Source organism: Mesocricetus auratus, unplaced genomic scaffold (assembly GCF_017639785.1).
Source record: "Mesocricetus auratus isolate SY011 unplaced genomic scaffold, BCM_Maur_2.0 Super-Scaffold_100008, whole genome shotgun sequence".
In the NCBI taxonomy this organism is placed as follows: domain Eukaryota; kingdom Metazoa; phylum Chordata; class Mammalia; order Rodentia; family Cricetidae; genus Mesocricetus; species Mesocricetus auratus.
In genome coordinates, this window is record NW_024429192.1 from 9252971 (window position 1) to 9272284 (window position 19314).

The 19314-nt window shown below is 41.2% G+C and overlaps 1 protein-coding gene across 9 annotated transcripts in view; it reads left to right on the forward strand.

Annotated features, from left to right (window-relative positions):
* Window positions 1–19314, forward strand: part of Grik1 (glutamate ionotropic receptor kainate type subunit 1) — a 372708-nt gene that overhangs the window by 315660 nt on the left and 37734 nt on the right. For 5 of the 9 annotated variants that reach the window (XR_005878846.1, XM_005073843.3, XM_005073845.3 and 2 more), the window contains exons 8-13: window positions 2097–2204; window positions 4367–4411; window positions 11024–11137; window positions 13094–13297; window positions 14030–14253; window positions 19083–19201. Coding sequence is in view for 8 of the 9 variants with exons in the window: in XM_005073843.3 (XP_005073900.1) it covers window positions 2097–2204; window positions 4367–4411; window positions 11024–11137; window positions 13094–13297; window positions 14030–14253; window positions 19083–19201 (814 nt within the window). In the remaining variant the exon portion in view is untranslated. Of the gene's footprint in view, window positions 1–2096; window positions 2205–3781; window positions 4272–4366; window positions 4412–11023; window positions 11138–13093; window positions 13298–14029; window positions 14254–19082; window positions 19202–19314 lie in introns of those variants that run through there. The other 4 variants (XM_005073844.3, XM_005073847.3, XM_021229463.2 and 1 more) reach the window with 2 other exon arrangements.

The window sequence follows — 19314 nt, forward strand, 5'->3', positions numbered from 1 at the left end:
AGACAAAGTAAGTAAAGAAGTCATTTTAACTCATTGGTATTTATAGTTGTCTACTCTAAGAGCATAGAATCGGGTTTTAGACATTTACAGACCCAACACATGTATACATACATATACTATATACATATTTAACTATAACAACTAATAATTTCTTGAGAAAAGACATACGATAAGGCATAATGGTTAGTGAAACATTTTTGTTCTCTCGGTTTTTTTTGTTTTGCTATGTTTTTCGAGGCAATGTTTGTCTATAGCTTTGGAGGCTGTCCTGGAACTCGCTCTGTAGTCCAGGCTGGCCTTGAGCTCACAGAGATCTGCTTGCCTCTGCCTCCTGAGTGCTGGGATTAAAGACATGCTCACCACTACCTGGCTTCAGTTTTCCATTCTTACTTTTGTCCATTAGATGGTATGCCCAAAGGAAAATAAGGCAATAAAATTATTTAACTTACTTGCTATTAAGTGGTAATTGTCAAAAGATTTAGCAAGGTAGATATTAAAGCTATCTCCTAAAATGGGACAATTATATAAGTATTGTTTTCATCTAAGTATACTATAATCGTGCCCTCAGCAATGCATCTAAATAAGGCAAGCAAATTACAGTTATGAAGAATATAATTGCATATCATTATCTAAATTGTACATGGTTCAGCCCTGCTTCAAGATGTGGGTTCCTTATGGGACTTATTTATGGCATACAAAAATTGCATGTTCACCTTGATCAATAGTTTAATTGGTGTTTAATAAATGATTAGCAGTAATTATCTCCAAAGTCCAAAGGATACATACAAATATAATTTATCTGTGGACGGAAGGCAGGTAGACATGTGTAATGTTGGCAACGCTGACTTTGAAGGTCAAAAGATACAGCTCAATAAAAACCCAGGCAGGGAGTCTTTGTAGATATTTGAAGCAGGGAAGGAGGCATTGTCAGAACATAAAAAGAGAACTTTTATGCTGCTTGGATGTGCAGGGAGGAAAGCAAGGAGTGGAAATTACTCTGCTGCGATGATTGGAACAAACACTCAGTTCAAGAATAAAGCTAATGCTACAGAACCCAAGCAAAGCTACACAATGGGCACACTCTATAGAAATAAAATTGGATTTCCAAGCTGGGTTTTAAGACTATGCTACAAGCTATAGGCTACATCAAGAGGTAAATGCTACTGGTTCTTTACATTTTCAGGGAGCTCCATAAATTCTTCACAATGGGCTAATTTGATTCACAACATGACCTCCATGAAAGAAAAGCCACCTTCAGGAGAAAGCTTTCCCCAAACTTTGTAGAACTTAATGAAAATAACTACTTCCTTCCAAACAGATCAGGAGGTGGGTTAGGACTGCTCACTGTCTACAATGAACTTAATCCCAAACCTTAACACAGTACAGATTTCAACTCAACCAAAGCTTTTGATAAATTGCCCTCGAATGCCGAGCATTTGCAGTAACCTCAACACCGTAGCTGATTTTGTAGCTTTTATTTCCACAAAGGCGGCCTTTGGCTAAAAAATAAGAAAATGGTGACTACAACACAAAAATGAAAGTTGATATGTTATGGGGTGGAGAAATGCGTTTCCAGGAAGTGTCCAGTTACATATGTCATTGGTTGTTTCTACAAGCTATCACAGTCATAAGAAACTAAAATTGCAAAATATTAAGAGATATAAACTATGACTACCCTAAAACTTCAGTAATGTCAATGATGCAACATTTGTCCATCTGTTTAACAGGGGAAGTCATTTCCCTTCAGCAGTAGCTTGGAGGGTGTTTAAACTGACCTTGGAAAAGAGAATGCTATGACCTCTTGGATGCTTTCAATCGACGAACAGATGATCCTAGAATGACTCTTTGCTTCCTGTCCATCTGGATTGCCATTATTACAGGACTGACTGTTTTTAAATGTTAGGGATGGTACAATAAATGAGAACTAATAAAACAGTGAAGTGTTCCACTTTCAAGTCAGTGAACCAAAGCAACGGTTAGAATTCACGATGCAGCTGAGGGGCTGGATACTGGGATGAATCTGAGGCGTTGCACTGTTGATGGGCTTATGATTGTGGTAACTGTTAAAAATAACACTATACTCTAACTGTCCTCAGGCTCGGTGGGATGGCTTAACTGGGCGTATCACCTTCAATAAGACCGATGGCTTGAGAAAGGATTTTGACCTGGACATTATCAGTCTCAAGGAGGAAGGAACTGAAAAGGTAACTTCCTTGATGATGAATAAATTCACCAATGGACTCACTAAAGCGCACTCACTGTTCAGGAGTTTTAGCTAAATGGCACAGACAAGTGGGAGAATGATTTTTAAAAATGACTTTCTTAGCATATTCCTTAGCATTCTGCATTCTAGATCATTCTCTCACACTGGAAGGTAAGCATGGAAGGGACAGATTCTTAACTTATAAACAGAACTAATAATATTAACTATTGTTCATCGATGGTTGGTCTATAAAGCAAATATGTATTGTTGCCTACATAACCTTACACACTGGCACCCTTAGTCCTGTTTCTCAGAGATCTTACAAAGTTGAATATACACTTGGAACTGTGGAAATTGTAACTGGTTTGTAACACGATAAAGCATCCAAAGGTTACTCAGAAATTAATTTTAACTGAACTCTATTTTGAGACTGGAGACAGAGGGATGGAATAAAATAGTCTAGAAAAGGCTTACTGGAGCAAATTAACATTGCATCCTTAATTTAGGACAAATGCTAAAATTTTAATTTTAATGCTGGATTCTCACTTCAGGATTATTTTAGCTGGAAGTCTCAATTTCCAAGTTTGAAGTTTTATTTTAGTTATTATTTATACTAACATGAGTGTAAACTGTTAAGTAATAATGATAAAAGTATTTGGCTGCTAAATATATTTTTATTTCAATTTAATATCTTCTATGTCCATTGAGTTACAATCGGCTTTTATAGTTTGAGAATTTGCCTTCAGAATCCTATAGAACAAAAGATTTTGAAAGCCCAAAGTAGCTACCTGGACATCGGAACTCCATAAGCCAATGCATGTTCATGTGGCAGTGGCTAACACACAAAGCATGGTACTCAGTATAAAAGAGCACTCTGACAGCTTATTGCTTGTTTAATTTAAAATAGTTGAGTTTATTTTTAAAGCAAGGTAGCTTTCATGTCTGTGTCATTGTTTTCATTTACTGGAACACAAGTTTCTCCCTTGGCAGATTCCAACTGCTTTTTCCCCTCACACTCCAACCCCAAGCATCATTAGTTGAAACAAAGATTAATTAGTCTGGATGTTTTAGAAGGCTATGGCTGGTGTGGATATGTTTGAGAAAAACAATTAGCTCACAGCTTCGAGAGTACACATGTTATGAGTTTCCCACATGCTGCTGCCTCCCCTCTCCCCAGTTTTGATCATCTTTATCCTGCTGTGTTCCTCTGCTGGTTTAACAGAGAACAAAACATCTGCCTGCCCTACCTAACTGCGTATTTGGACCAGAAGGAACAGAAAAGAGTGTTCATTATAACCTAAAATCTTGTGGTCATTTAAAGGGATATATATTTCTCTGGGCCACTCCTTTCTGCCTTTTTGCCTTTTCAGAAGAAGTATTGCTCCTAAGGAAACTTTTTTTTGACTCAGATAGGTGATGAACGAGATGGAACTATTGTGATGTGTATACTTATATACACAGTGATATTATGCACATTCTACTCATGTTTTTTCTATTAAAAGCAAAATCAAATTTTGATGAAAGTACTTTCTATTTGTTTCTTATCTATTCAATGTTTGCAATAACTTTTTTCTTCAGGTGACTCTGGCTCAGTTCCTGAGACTGCTGGTTGAGCCTTGAAGGCAATGGGGGAAGCTAACACATATCCCTGGAGAGCCAAGGGAAGACATGCCCATGCTTTCCATGCCAGCTTCTCTGGGCTCACAGGCGAACCATTATCAAAAGACCATCCATCACTCACACCCAACTTTCTACTGTCTGCAAATTCATAATCAAAGGATACATCGTTCAACATATTTCTCCATGTAGCTTAGGAAGTGTGTGTGTGTGTGTGGGTGGGTGTGTCCTGAATAACTGACTGATTTGTATGCCAAATTCCTTCAACACTCTCTTTAAACATAATGGAAGCCTTTAGCTCTGCAGCATACCTGTAAACATGCAAATGTGTTTTAATTACTTTCTGTTATGTGAAGGGAGCAAGTAACTTCTGTGGTACCCAGTCTGCATTTTCCTTTCCATGCTGTACCTATTGTTGGTGTTTATATGAATTAAAATGCAAAGCTCCAAACCACGGGTGAGGAGCGTAATACACTCTAAATACTTCATGGGTTCCATGCTGCATTTTAATTAAGTGTGTTTTTATTTCTCCCTCTGAAAACCAAGGCTGCTGGTGAAGTGTCTAAGCACTTGTATAAAGTGTGGAAGAAGGTTTGTACCCTGATAACAACAGCAGGCCACTTGGGGATGGGGTGGCTGCACCCTGACCATCTTACTAAATCGGTAGCTTGCCAGCTGCAGACCAGGGCTGAGACTCCTCAGATGTGGGGAGCAGAGTGTGTTTGCCCTCAGCATTATCAGGAAATGCAAGTAGACATTAGGTGGGTTAATGATATGGGTGGGTGAATATCCCCTCTAGATTAGTTTCCACCCTGGACAGGATCTGTGTCTGTGAAGACTGCAAGCAGGCAACAGCGATATAGACAGAGGTCCATTTATAGACCTTCTCGGGCCACGGAGTATTTCCCCTAAGGGGAATGATCCATCAGGCTAGTCAGATAGGCAAGGGCACTTCCTTTCAATGTCATCACTGGGAAATAAGAGCCGTTTTCAGAAACTCCCCTTTCTTCTGAGCTGTCTTTGTTTGTCAGAGTACACTGTCTTGAAACTTATTTTAGAACCAGTTTCCAGAGGACAAATCATCGGAAAACTTTTGAAGGGAAATGAGATTATCTTGTGACTTTTAGCAGCCACTATTTCATAGTTTATTGTACATGATCCTGTTGCCAGTGACTGTGCATAGATTTCCATAAGCAGATGTTAGACCCAGGAAGGTTCCCATGGAGAAACGCCCCAGTGACAGGCAAGCGATGCATTATCGCCATTCTTTCTCCTCTCTCCCACCTCTCTCTTTTTTCCCTGCCTCACGCTGTTTAAAACCAGCTGCTACAATCTCTCGTGATTGACGGATGGACTTTAAATTATTTCAGGTTGTCCAGCTTGGTCAGGCTCGCTTCCACCTTTCAAATGATTGGCTAAGTCACACACAGTGTAAACCGGTTCTTCTAGTAGCCAGAAATCTCATCATCCCCTGGGTAGGACTCAGTATATGATCTCAGAAATGTCCTTTTAAGTATTAAAAGCCATGGGCTTAATAAACTGTTTCATCAATGAACCAAGTTGCAAAAGGCCCACCGGAGGTGAGCTAGCTTCCGCACTGGTAGGAAATAGATGGTTCTATCTACCACTCCGAAAGCAGCATATTGCTGGAGACTCCTGCAACTTTATGCATTGCTGAATTAATTTAAACTAAATAATCTAGAGGTAGAGTCTAGTCCCCGACATTAAACTCAAGGGAGAGGGACCGTCCTAGCGGCACCATTTCACTGTAACATGTACATCCGAATTGTAAGGATGTAACAACTTGGCTTTGCTAGTCCGTGACTTTCTTCCTCATCCTCTCTGCTAACCCTTCACTGCTCACGGTATCAGCTGAGTGGATCAGGGTTCATCTACTATTCTCAGCAGTGGAGCTCCAGCCCAGGGACTCAGTCAAACCCAGTAAACAGGTTGCGTTTCCCTAAGCAGATTCTGTCTTTAAGAGAAGAGTTCGCTCCGGCACAGTCACAACTCAGAGCGTACATCAACACCAGGATCTCATTGAAAGCACCTGCTAGCTCACCTCGAATTCTTTGCAAGCCTGGGAGCTGGTAATCTTTGCAAGACCACACACACACACACACACACACACACACACACACACACACACACACACACACACACATATGCTAAGGAGCCTCAAGATACAGATACAGAAACACCTCTAATTTTCTTTCCCATACGTGTCTGGTTATTTCATTCAGCCATTTTAGATTCTTTGTTCCTGTGACTCCGGGATTTCCTAATGACTCTCTCTCTCTTTCTCTCTCTCTCTCTCTCTCTCTCTCTCTCTCTCTCTCTCTCTCTCTCTCTCTCTCTCTCTCTCTCTCTCTAATTCATCGTTTTATTTCTTTTACATACCAATCACAGTTTTCCCGCCCACCTCTCCTCCCATTCCCTCCCTGCACCTCCCTGACCTGTCCCTGGTGCATGAACCGGCTCTCTGGAACCCATTCCCTATGGTGGGAGGCCTTGTCCAGCCTTGATGCAGGAGGAGGGAGCTTGGTCCTGCTTCAGCTTAATGTGCCAGGCTTTGTTGACTCCCATTGGAGGCCTTACCCTATCTGACTCTCTCTTAAATACCCCATTTCATCACTTTTTAAACTGGCTCTATATTCCCTGGAGAATCATTCACACATACTTCTTGGACACCAAATGGCTGCTTCCTCATGCCAATTTAGACAACGAGAGAAGCCAGGCCACATCCATGGCTTCTCAGCACTGAATTATTGCTGTCGGCTTTTGCTTCACAGTCTGAAAACAGAAGCCCTGCCTCATAAAGGCACTCACTCCTCCCTGGTCGCACAGCACAGCCGCAAGGCCGGCATCTGGTTAACTGCACAGTCCTGTCCAGCAGGCATGCATCACGGCACCACAGACTCCCACCTCATCAGAGACACTGGCTTGCTGACAGCCAGTCCATTTATTTCAATTAAGAAGCAAAGTCGGCACAACAGTGTGCCCTTTCCTTGATTCTCATACTGGGTTTATTTTTAGTCAATGATTCCTCCCAGCACAGCTAGCAGGGAAGTCATTTCCTCTTCGTCACTTTATGGAGGATGGGCGGTACTCTCGGGACTTTGAGAGGTAGTTAATGGCAGGACAGTCACCATGGTATCTTAGCACTTCACTTATCAATCTACCTCCACTGGGAAAAGGAAGAACATCCAGAGGCCAAATAGGAGACTATATTTGTCTAAAGTGTTAAGTTTTGTTTTAGAAAAGAATATTCTGGCAGCATTCAATAATGCCTTTTTTAAATATGAAAAATTCACTTAAACACATACTTAATTCTCTTAATGAGAATAAGAGTTAAAATGCCTTCGGACTTCAAAAGTGGCTAAAGTCACAAGCATGTTCGCTAATAGTTAGAAACTGAATTCTATTCTTCTCAATGCCTAGGTCAATCTTTAATTGAAATTGTACCCATGGCCCACCTTACACGCAGTTTTCTAATGCAATACAACCTAAAGTATAGCTTTGGATAAAAGAATGGACAACTTGTTTACCCTGTTATGTGAGTTTCCTAAGAGCCAGGGTTCTGCCTTAGAGGAGGGAAGGTTGAGAAGAATATGTTCACCTTCCCAAGATAGTGGCTCACAAAAGGAAACAGACACTCACTATTAACAGACAGGTTGAACACCACACTCCAAGAAGTCCGGAAAGTACTGAGCAGCTCCAGAAGATACAGGCCCCTATCCCATTGAACTTCTAATATCCAATCTATAGGCAGTGGCTGCCCTCAGTGTTCCTCCATTTGTCTCTTCATTTCTCCAACAAATTAACCCTGATGGAGGATGGAGATTAAAATAGTTTATACTCATGTGTGAGGGTGTTATAGTTCTTAGAATTTTCTCAAAGAATTTATATCTCTAAAAAAACTCCTGCCAAGCAGATGTTGCTAAGGAAGTCAATCAAAGAAAAGAAAGCAAAGGTAGATTATGAACAATGACAGAGAGAGAGAGAGAGAGAGAGAGAGAGAGAGAGAGAGAGAGAGAGAGAGAGAGAGAGCAAGCACTTCTGGACTAGAGAGATGTCTCAGCGATTCAGTGATTCGGAGCACTTACAGCTCTTCCAGAGGACAGACTTCTGTTCCCACCATCCACATCAAAATGCTCACAACTGCCTGTAACTCCAGCTTGAGGGACTCTGACTCCTTCTTTTGGCTCCATAGGTTCCTACACACACACACACACACACACACACACACACACACACACACACACACCAGACACACACACCACACAGACACATAGACACACACACTCACACACACACCAGACACACACACACCACATACACACACACCATACACACACCACACAGACACATAGACACACACACACACCACACACACACACCATACACACACACCACACAGACACATAGGCACACACACTCACACACACACACCAAACACACACACACACCAACCACACCATACACACACCCCAAACAGACATACACATGCACCATACACACACCACACAGACACATAGACACACACACACTACACACACACACATACACACACTCACACACATACAGCATACATTCATAGAGGCACACATACACGCAAATAAAAATAAATCTTTAAAAATAATTTTAACAGCACTTCCCTCTCCATTTTGCTGGAGACAAAATTGAGGCACAGAAGGCCTAATCCACTGCCCAAGGACACATAACTGGTAAACTGCAAAGTCAATGCCTAAACAAAAGTCTCCCTGCACTGCCCATGCTTTGTTTACCGAGCTGGGTGCCTTCTTGTAGAAGGAAACCTATTCCCATACAGAGGGAAGATACTTAGGTATCAAGCACAGACATAACTCATTTCCTTTCACGTTTTCTAAATTAAAAGAAAAAAAACACTAGCAATTCTAAATTATTTAACAAGGTAAGCTTAAAGAGATGGTTGTGAAAGCCATTTACATGACTTGTGTTATTATTTATGCATCTCCTAACATGGGCAAGTTCTTCCATCCCATTTGATCTCTCACCAACCCTAAACCACGGAGAGTAGGAGCCCAGAAAGCTTAGCATCCTGTTTAAGGACACACAGCCACTGCCTGGCTATTCCCACCTGATTTTCAGACACATTCTTTGTCCTAAAGCCAATAGCAAATGTGCACAATGCTCTTTCCTGGATCCTCTCAGATGCTAAATAAACCAATGTAGGGGTGGAGTATCCCTTACCAGAATAGCTTGAGAAGGGGAATTGGGATTTTATTTTTAATTTTTTAAATATTTTCATGGGCAAAGGAGACCTCTCGGGATAGGACTCAAGCCTAAACTAGAAATTTGCTGATATTTCATATACAGGAACTGGACATTTAGATTTCATCTTGCATTAATTCTTTGAATTAGCATACAGAACAATTGCTTTGTTATAATATTTTCATACATGTATGCAAGTGTACACTGTTCTCATTATCTTACATCCCCACTGGTCCCCTACCTCTCCCTAAATCATCTCTGTTTTCATGTCATATATGGGTGAAATTTCATGCACACCTTACACAGATAGCTGGAAGGTAATATCTTTTATTATTATTTTCATATATTCCTCTCTCATACAATGCATCCTGACCAAAACGTCCCCTCCCTGCACTCATCCCAGTTCCTCCATCCTCCACCCCACATCTGCCTCTGCCACCCATCTCCCCACAGAGAGAGGAAGACCTCCCAGGGTCATCAATGGCTTATGGCACAAGTTACAGCAGGATTAGGTACAAATCCTCACATCAGTGCTGGACAAAAGCAACCCAGAAGGAGGAAAAGGGTCCCGAGCACAGGCAAAAGAGTCAGAGATGCCCCTGCTCCCACCGTTAGGGGCTCCACAAAAATACCAGGCTAGCAAACATATACACAGAGGACTTGGTGCAGACCCATACAAGCTAGGTGATTTCTGCTTCAGTCTCTGTGAGACCCCATAAGCCCTGCTTAGGTGATTCTGCGGGCCGTGTTCTCTGGGTTCCCGCCACCCCTCTGGCTCCCACAGCTTCTCCTCCCCCTCTTCTTGGAGGTTCTGTTTTTCAGCACCTCTGCTTTTGCTCTGACACATTTTCTGAGGTCAGGTGATGCTGAACAACTTTAAATTTGGGCATCAGTAACGATCAGCATGTGTCTTACAGGGCCTGACACATTAGTGGTGACCAGGACACTGGAGAAATGAGAGAACACCATTTTTTAGGTCATGGAGTCTATTGGATGCCAGTAATCACCACTGGCTCTGTGATACAAAAAAAACTGAAAGTAGATGAAAAATAAAATTTCCTGACGGGAAAAGTTCATGGTCAAATGGACACCAAAGACAGATAGACAAGTGATAACAATGAAAGCCATGGGGTTCCCGCACGGAGGTGTGCCCTGGGTCCTACCGGCTTGCAATGGAGGGACCCCTCTCTCAGCACTGGCTCCTTAGGACGGTGGATCCTGAGTTTTGTCAACCTCTCATCTATGTAGTTACTTCTGTCTGTCGTTCCTTTTCCAATTCTGAGTCCTTCCCCAACCTGTCCTGCTCTTTTCATCCCTGTAAGCACATGTTTTAAAGGAATGGGTGTTAACAGTGTGGTGGCATGCTGTTCCATGCCAGCAGAATGTAACAAGAGTGTTTGTCTGTTATGCACCATGTCTTCTGATGCCTACAGCTCTGCTTGACATTGAAATAGGAACTCAAAACTCACTATAGAGGAAAAATCTGATAGTCGTTTACTCCTAATTTTTTAATGTAAAAGCATCAACGAGCTTAATGATCAAAAGTAAAATTTCCAAGCCATTGTGGTGACATACAGCTTTAATCCCAATACTTGGGAGACAGAGGCAGGGAGATCTCCGAATTTAAGATCAGCCTTGTCTATAAAGGGATACCTTTGTCTCAAAGAGAAACCCTGTCACAAATAACCAACAATTAACTAGTTAATTGAAAATAAAATGGAAATGCCTCCTGTACCTGCCTTAAATACCCCAAATTTCTTCCCTTCTGTCTACACCCTCATCCTTCTATTGAGTCACTCCCTTGTATCAAGTAGCCTTCACTGCACGGCGGCGTCCTGATAAACCAGGATGTAAGCTTTGGTTCTCATTCCTGGTATAGTGGGCCCTCTGTCTTAACGTAAGTGCTGTTGTGGGCAACAGGCAGCCTCTGATACCCTGTGTTCTGTGCAGATTGGCATTTGGAACTCCAACAGTGGGCTGAACATGACGGATGGCAACAGAGACAGGTCCAACAATATCACTGATTCGCTGGCCAACCGAACACTCATTGTCACCACTATTCTGGTAAGCTGTGAAGTCCTGGCCTCTTTATCTGCACTCCCACGCGAGACCTAAAAGGATCCTCCCACTGTCTTTTCCAGGCTGCCCGTTCTGTCTGCATATGCCTGTGGTTTTTAAACTGGGAAACTAAAAGCATGCATTTGTGCATGCTTAAAGGAGTGAAATGTAAGCTCTGCCACCCTGTCTACAGACTCTTCATTTTACTAGAATTCCAGCTCCCTTCTCCATTCCTCCCTCTCTCTCTCTCTCTCTCTCTCTCTCTCTCTCTCTCTCTCTCTCTCTCTCTCTCTCTCTCTCTCTCTCTCTGCCCCCCTCAGGGCCTCTTTATTGTCCTCTGCCTGCTGAATTAATGGAGGGTTTCCAGCAAGAGGAGACTCTCGGAAGTGGCATGGGAGCAGGCTGAGGGGAGTGGCAGGGAGTAGAGAGGTTGTTGTCTGTGACCTCTCTGTGATGTCAGTCAGTCCCACCCATTTCATTCTATAAGCATGTTTCCTGCACTGTGAATTCCCCTGCACCCAGGTTCTAGCTTCTCTGGACTGTGGCAACACTGCGACTCCTCTTTGTCTCTGCCCTCCATTTCTCTAGTTTACTAATATAACAAATAAGTCCCTGAATAACACATTGCATTTCCATTCTTACCCCACCCCTCTGCTCCAATGGCTCCACTCCGTTAGCTCACATCTCGGGAAATAACCCTCCTACTAACAGCTCTCCAAAAGACTTGTGTCCCATTGCAATCCTGATCTTATGTCCAGCTAGCCACTGCACACAGGTCAACCATTTTTCTCTTTCTTTCCCCCAAGGGATGTAGGCAAGTGCAATGCACTCTGAACTCTGCATTTGAAGGCATGCTTTTCTTTACTTAGTATTACGGTTATTTATCTTTGGAGATGCCTTGTGAGACTTGTTTATCAGAAGCAGATCTGGTTTTTATGTTGTTGTTGTTGCTGTTGTTGGCTTATTCTGTGTTTTCTTCTGGCCATTATTTTTGTGGCAACCACCTTATAGAAACAGGATGGGGTGGTGTTTTGTTTCATTTTTTTACAAGGTTTGGTGTGTAGAATTGGCTGTCCTGCAACTCCCCTATATTGTCATTCTAGGTAACAATTTTCTGTTGTATTTGCGTGATCCAACTGTCAGTTTATTTGATGATAAACATAAATACACAGGACATCTCATCAGTAGAGTAATTATTATAATTGTATAAAACAAAACAAACCTTTATGTACTCAAATGAGAATTTGTAAGCTTACAGATGCATGGTAGCAAGATAGTCAATAATTATAAAATAATGGATTTATCATGTAAGTATCTAAGGGAAGCATTTATCAGATTTGAAGTCCAAGGTGATTTCAAATAAGACCATAGAATTGATGAAAGAAGAAACCACGGAAATAGCCAATAGTATATGGAGAAAGAAAAATTGAAATTGGAATGAAGTTAAGATAAAAATTAGAATATTTAGTATACATGTTGTTTGAAAAATGAAAGGCTTATATTGGCTGGTCCCCATTTCTCATTTATAAATAGACACTCTTAGGTCAAAGCCTAAGGGCAGTAGAGTTCTGAAAAGGAAGCCTGGATGCGGTCATGCCTGGAGGAGGCACAAGGGACCCTACTGTCCTCTGAGACTTTCCATCTTCTCAGATTCAAAATTTGAACATAAATGTGTCTTGTCGCACCATCCACTAATCACACACACACACACACACACACACACACACACGAGTGCAAGAAGCTCACATCTAAAGAGGTGGGAAAGAAAGGAAAAATATATGACAGAGTCTCTAACAGTGATAGACAAAGGTAGCAGGGTAGCAGAAGCACGCATGTAAGCAACGATTTTAATACTTTCCACTCTTAAAAGCCAACCTCAAATGTCATATATCTTCAGGCTACTGATGGCACACTTTTCCATTCATGGTGATGGAGCTTTCACACCTGGTTTGTTTCACTCAGGAAGAGCCCTACGTGATGTACAGGAAGTCCGACAAGCCCCTGTACGGAAATGACAGATTTGAAGGATATTGCCTGGATCTGCTGAAGGAATTATCAAATATCCTGGGCTTCCTTTATGACGTTAAACTGGTTCCTGACGGCAAATATGGAGCCCAAAATGACAAAGGAGAGTGGAACGGGATGGTTAAAGAACTCATTGACCACGTAAGCAAAACTACCCCTGACTGTCTGAAAAAATAAATGCCCCAGGTAAGGAAGAGGAGGGAAAAGGTAGTTGATTAAAAAATAATAATAATAATAATTTTATACCAAAAAGCCTTGAAGAATAACTTTGGTGTTCCATGGTTTTAGCCACATACATACAAAATTTAAAAAGGAAAATGAAAAAAATACCAAATTTGAAGTTTCCTCTTTGGAAGGGTGAGTAAAATAAGTACTGGGGATTAAAATGGACACATTCACTGTTTATGCCAAATATTAAAGCTTGAGAGGTTTCCAATTAAATCAAGAATTCTAGGACTTGGGAATCAGGACTCAGAGAAAAATCTCGTCTTGTCAGCATATATAATAGCCAAGTTGTTCATTCCTTCCTTTCTTAACATGTCCCTGATAAAGTCCTGCAATTTTAAGAATATCTTTCCCCACCCTCTCTGTCTCTCTCTCTCTGTCTCTCTCTGTCTCTGTCTCTCTCCTCTCTCTCTCTGTGTGTGTGTGTGTGTGTGTGTGTGTGTGTGTGTGTGTGTGTGTGCCTCACCCCAACCCTACCCATTCATTCTGACTGGTTCCTCTTTGATAATAAACGCTATCGCTGCTATAGTTCTTGCACAGAAAGCATTTGTAGTTGAGATTAGAAAATAGAGATACAGAGGTACTCAGCCTAGTCATTTGCAGAGAAGAAAGGCAACACAGCTGACAGTTTTGAACCTGTTTTTACAGAGAGCCGACCTGGCAGTGGCTCCTCTCACCATCACTTATGTAAGGGAGAAAGTCATAGACTTCTCCAAGCCCTTCATGACCCTGGGCATTAGCATTCTTTACCGGAAGCCCAATGGAACCAATCCCGGTGTCTTCTCCTTCCTCAACCCCCTGTCTCCAGACATTTGGATGTATGTGCTACTGGCCTGCTTAGGAGTCAGCTGTGTACTCTTCGTGATTGCAAGGTGAGTCTGAGAATGCTGAATCCACGACCATGGTCTGTCAGTCACAGATTTCAGCAATTCATGGTTTTCAGTACAATTTTACTTTTGCTCATTGCTGCATTTTTTCAAGGTTTCCATGTAAAACTACTGTGTGTATTGAAAGTTAATTATCCATAAAGATTCAATTTAAATAAACAAGAAACTCCTTTGTATTAATTTGACTTTCCCATATTTCAATTCAGATAAAATCACTATACCACAAGACAGACAGAATCAAACTGAACAAGTGACCTATCTATGGACATTTAAGCTTCAGTGGCGACCAAAGTCTGGGAGTTCTAACACTTTGTAAAATGTGTCATTGCCAAATCTCAAATTTTTTGTTTTTTAATAGTTGACCTAAATTTCCATACACACACACACACACACACGCATACACACACACAGTGCACAACACACACAAAATTATCAACTTCAAAATGTCAGTCATATTAAAGTCAAGAGACCATGTTCAAGATAATTAAAGAAAATAATCCTTGAAAACAACTTTTAATCAGTTGTTGACCTTTGGAGATTTGCCACAGTTTCTAGGTGAAGTAAATATTGCCCTGGGATAGCCATGTGGTAATAAAGTATTATCTCACAAGGAAAGCACCCCATTATACTGAATCGTTAGATTTTTCTCCTTGGGATTCACCCCTAACTAAGTAATTAAAGGGGCAGAGGGCAATATAAATGTGAGTTTTCATGTCCTGAGTCCATGGTTTCTTCAAAAATTAATGTTAGCAAATGAAGTAGCCAAGGTTATGTCGATGGAAAAGCACATTACTTACTATAGCAAAGTTGGCCAAAGCTGGGAGGAAAATGGTGTGTCAGCATAGTCCAGAAGCCCTGAGAAGCTCACAGGCTGAGGGGACCCTTATGTACTGCATCCCAACTGAATTCAGGGGCGTGAAAATGAAAACAGATCTAATAATTATCCTTTGCCCTAAAGAAGCTTTCAAATTTGTATCATGAGGAATATTCTTCTATGCTTTTTAAAGTGAAAAATAAAGCCAACGCTGGCATTTAAGCTAACACCCTCACTAAATAGATCGCTAAAAGTCATTTGTCGAACTCAACTGAATTTATAAAGTTATAAAGCATTAATGGAAGACACTAAGGAAAACAAATAAAAGGCCAGTTAAGCATGACTGCTAACAAATGTGCGTGTTAGTGTTTTGGTTTGGCAGATGACTTTCTAAAAATATTTAACCCCAAGGAATTAGGTTCGTGATGGATATCGGACTGACATGAGCCAAACTTCCTAAGACAGGGCTTGCCTACGTTAGTTATCTACATTTGTCTTACTAAAATCAAGACCTGAAAGCTGGCATTTAGCAAAAAGCAAAAATAGGAAAGAGAATGAAAGCAAATTCTAAGGTTTCAGTAAAACTCAGTGGTTGTACAAGCTCAAACAGTCTCTTCTCCATTGAAACACATGGATCTTTTTATCTTCAAAGCAAGCAATGTCTGTCAGCCACAAGAAGCAGACTGTCCCCTCAATTAGGACTATGTCACAACTCTGCACTCAATGTAAACTTTATGTGTCTAAACCCCAACCCAAAGCAAACGTTCACATGTGTAAATCCACTAGATTCACAACACTGGGATTTGTTATATTTGCTTTGTTTGAAACAAGGAAGACTTTTCCTTGCAATCCAGGATGTTCTTGAACTTCCTATGGAGACAGACTGATCTCAAATAGGAAGCAATCTCTGGTCTCAGCCTTCCAAATGCTAGAGTTGCAGGCAACATACATCAATATACCCATGAAAACTTAATCATACTTTCACATTTTGACATAGATTCTAAGCACACTCAGATGATGTGTCATGTTACTGACCATCAGTCCTGACTTAGTATCATATGGGGATAGAGCTCCCAGATGACTACTTTTGTAGACCATTATTAGACTTTCCTGTAGGCCTCCTGGTGCTGACATGCTATCACAGTGGCTATAACAAGCCCGCTCTAGGATTCTCAAACTGAAGTATCTGCACCCACACAACAAGCATGTCTTTCTACATCATAAAATGCCAGTGTCTTGTAGTGCCTTGTGTCGTTATTCAATATTACCCTGTTCACTTGCTTCCCAAGTCACTCGGAATCCTGGAGAGAAAGAGCTAGCAACTTCCTGAAGAGCTGAGAAGTGTGCTGATGTTCAGATAGTTTCCCTCTGCTCCTTAGAAAGTCCAATTAATTGCTCACAGCATTAAAGTATTTTAACATTTTTATTTATTTGCATTTAATTGTTTATACATGGAAAAAATTAAAAAGCAGCATTCAAAGGACATGCAGATCAAAGTGTATTTAGTGGGTAAACAACAGACTGCCAGGGGCTGTGGTTGCCAGGTTTTGTGGTCTATTCGAAGAGCTTGTATTCTTAAATGTATAATCTTCCTAATTTATTGAAATTAATATTTTAAAATTATTGTACAACTGACAATGATATTGTTTAAGTAACAGCATCTTTAGTCTGCATGCTGTTTCAATTATTAGGGTCATTAATATTGGTATTTGTTCTTTCAGCTCAGCAAACTAATATGGTTATAAGAGCGTATAAATTCAAAACTTAATTATACTGTTGCAACAGTAATTAAAATGTATTGGTATGCACTGTCAATTAAAGCTGTGTTCATAAGCTTACAGGAACGTGCATGGTGTACCCTGCAGCTTGGGAAAAGCCAAGGAAAGAGTTGGATGACATTATGGTATAATAAATAATGAGGCTTCTGTCCTAATGCCCCTAAGACTCTGTGAGAAGACACTGCACACTTTGTAGAAAATATCTGGGGCTTTAAAGAAAGTTTTTCATTAAGAGGAACTCTCTTCCCAGTTCTTTGTGCATGGTTCACAGCATGTCCTGCTTTTCACTGTAGACAATAGATTCACCTTAAACCCCGTTCTCCCTAATGTCTCTGCAACCTGATATTGTTCACTACTGAGGCCTTATGGCTTGGAGAGCATCCGTATGTTCTCATTGGCGTTACAGTATTTCAACATTACGTTAACAATCCTTTTCTTGCCTCAAAAGGACACAGTGACAAATAGCAAAGCTTCCAGTGCTATGAATTGTTGCATTTTAAATTATTACAGATGACTTTGCAGGACATCTGGCAATGTCTTTAATAAAAAAAAAAAGCATACCTTGCTAGGGTAGCTCCCCAGAAGACCCCTGGAGCATAAGCCTCCTCTGGTTTAGATAGGTCAGACAGATAATAAGAGAAATAGGAAGGAGTAAAAATTGTAACCATCCCTCCATATTATTATTTCTAAATGTTGCTTCTAAGCATACAGGTTTCCCCATTTTATTGAGAGGCAAACTGAAGCCACATGAGTCAAGTCAGATCCTTTGTGCAGATTTCCTGGGTGATTCATTGTATTTCCAGAATTTACCAGCCACGGTCTCTTGGAGGTAGAGCAATAATGGTGCCACAGAAAACACTTGGCACACCTAACCAGAGTTGGTGATTACATGACTTCAGGGCATAATTCAGAGAACAATTCAATTAATAATAAATCAAAAGGGAAGAATGAGCTTCTAATTTCCCAGTCTGATCCTTGAAGTTAATACTAATATACTATATTAGTATGTATAGTATATACCTATACCTGGGCTATAATCCTCCCAAATTTAAGCTGTGCCTTTTCATTGAAGAATTGGGGTTTGCATTGCTATATAGTATCTTTGAAATAAGTGATATACTCTCAAATACAGCCCTTCTTTTTTGTTCATTTTTTTCTTTATTCTGCATCATTAGTGAAATGCTAGACTCTGTATAGTGCATGTTCATGGAACCATAATGTCTCTAGAGGGCACATGACCCTCACGGTATCTAGCAACATAACAGCTCAACCGTGTGATCATTATGTATTCCAAACCACTCTTGTACCTTGCTAGAGTCAAAACTTGAGATGTGGGAACATTTCCTTACAGTTGTCTAGTTTCTCAGTAAAATGGAAATGAATGAAAACTCAGAATTCAGTAGACATGGGTCTGAGGAGTGCCATCCTAGCCACTAACGGATTTGACTCTGAAGCAACAAGCTGGCACCGTCCTAGAGCCTTCATCCAGTAGCTTATGGAAGCAGAAGCAGACACCCACAGATAAACACTGAATTGAACTCTGGAATCTAGTTGTAGAGAAGGAGGAGTGATTAGCAAAGGGGTCAAGGCCAGGCTGGAGAGACCCACAGAAACAGCTGACCTATAAAAGGGGGAGCTCATGGACCCCAGACTGATAGCTGGGGAACCAACATAGGACTGATCCAGACCCCCTGAATGTGGGTATCAATTAAGAGGCCTAGGCATTCTATGGGGCCTCTGGTAGTGGATCAGCATGTATCCCTAGTGTAGGAATGGACTTTGGGAGGCCACTCCACATAGAGGGATACTCTCTCAGCCTAGACACATGGGGGAGGGCCTAGGCCTTGTTCCAAATAATATGACATACTTTGAAGATCCCCCATGGAAGGCTTCACCCTCCCTGGGGAGTAGAAAGGAGATGGGATAGGGTTTTTTTTGGTGGGGCCAGAGGAGGAGGGGCGGGGGAGTGAACTGGGATTGACATGTAAAACAAGATTGTTTCTAATTTAAATTAAAAAGAGAGAGAGAGGAGAAAAAAAGAAGCTGGCAAATATTTGCCCAAAGACTTTTCCATTTACTCCAGTAGAGCTGGAAGTGTCTGCACACCGTCTTCAGTCCTGTTGCTTCTGCTCAGTTGTTGGGTTTTCTGCATTGCATGGCAGATTTTACTCTGCTTCCTGTGTGTATCTGATGTTTACAAACTGTTTCTGTAATTATCACAGGTTTACACCCTACGAGTGGTATAACCCCCACCCATGCAACCCCGACTCAGACGTGGTGGAAAACAATTTCACTTTGCTAAATAGTTTCTGGTTTGGAGTTGGAGCTCTCATGCAGCAAGGTACACCGGTTGCCCATTTTGTCACTCGCATCCCACAGTCTGCTGACAAGCTTTCATGCTGGCAAACTCCACCATGAAGCTAGATGGTAGGGATAGAAAATAAAAAGTTCCCA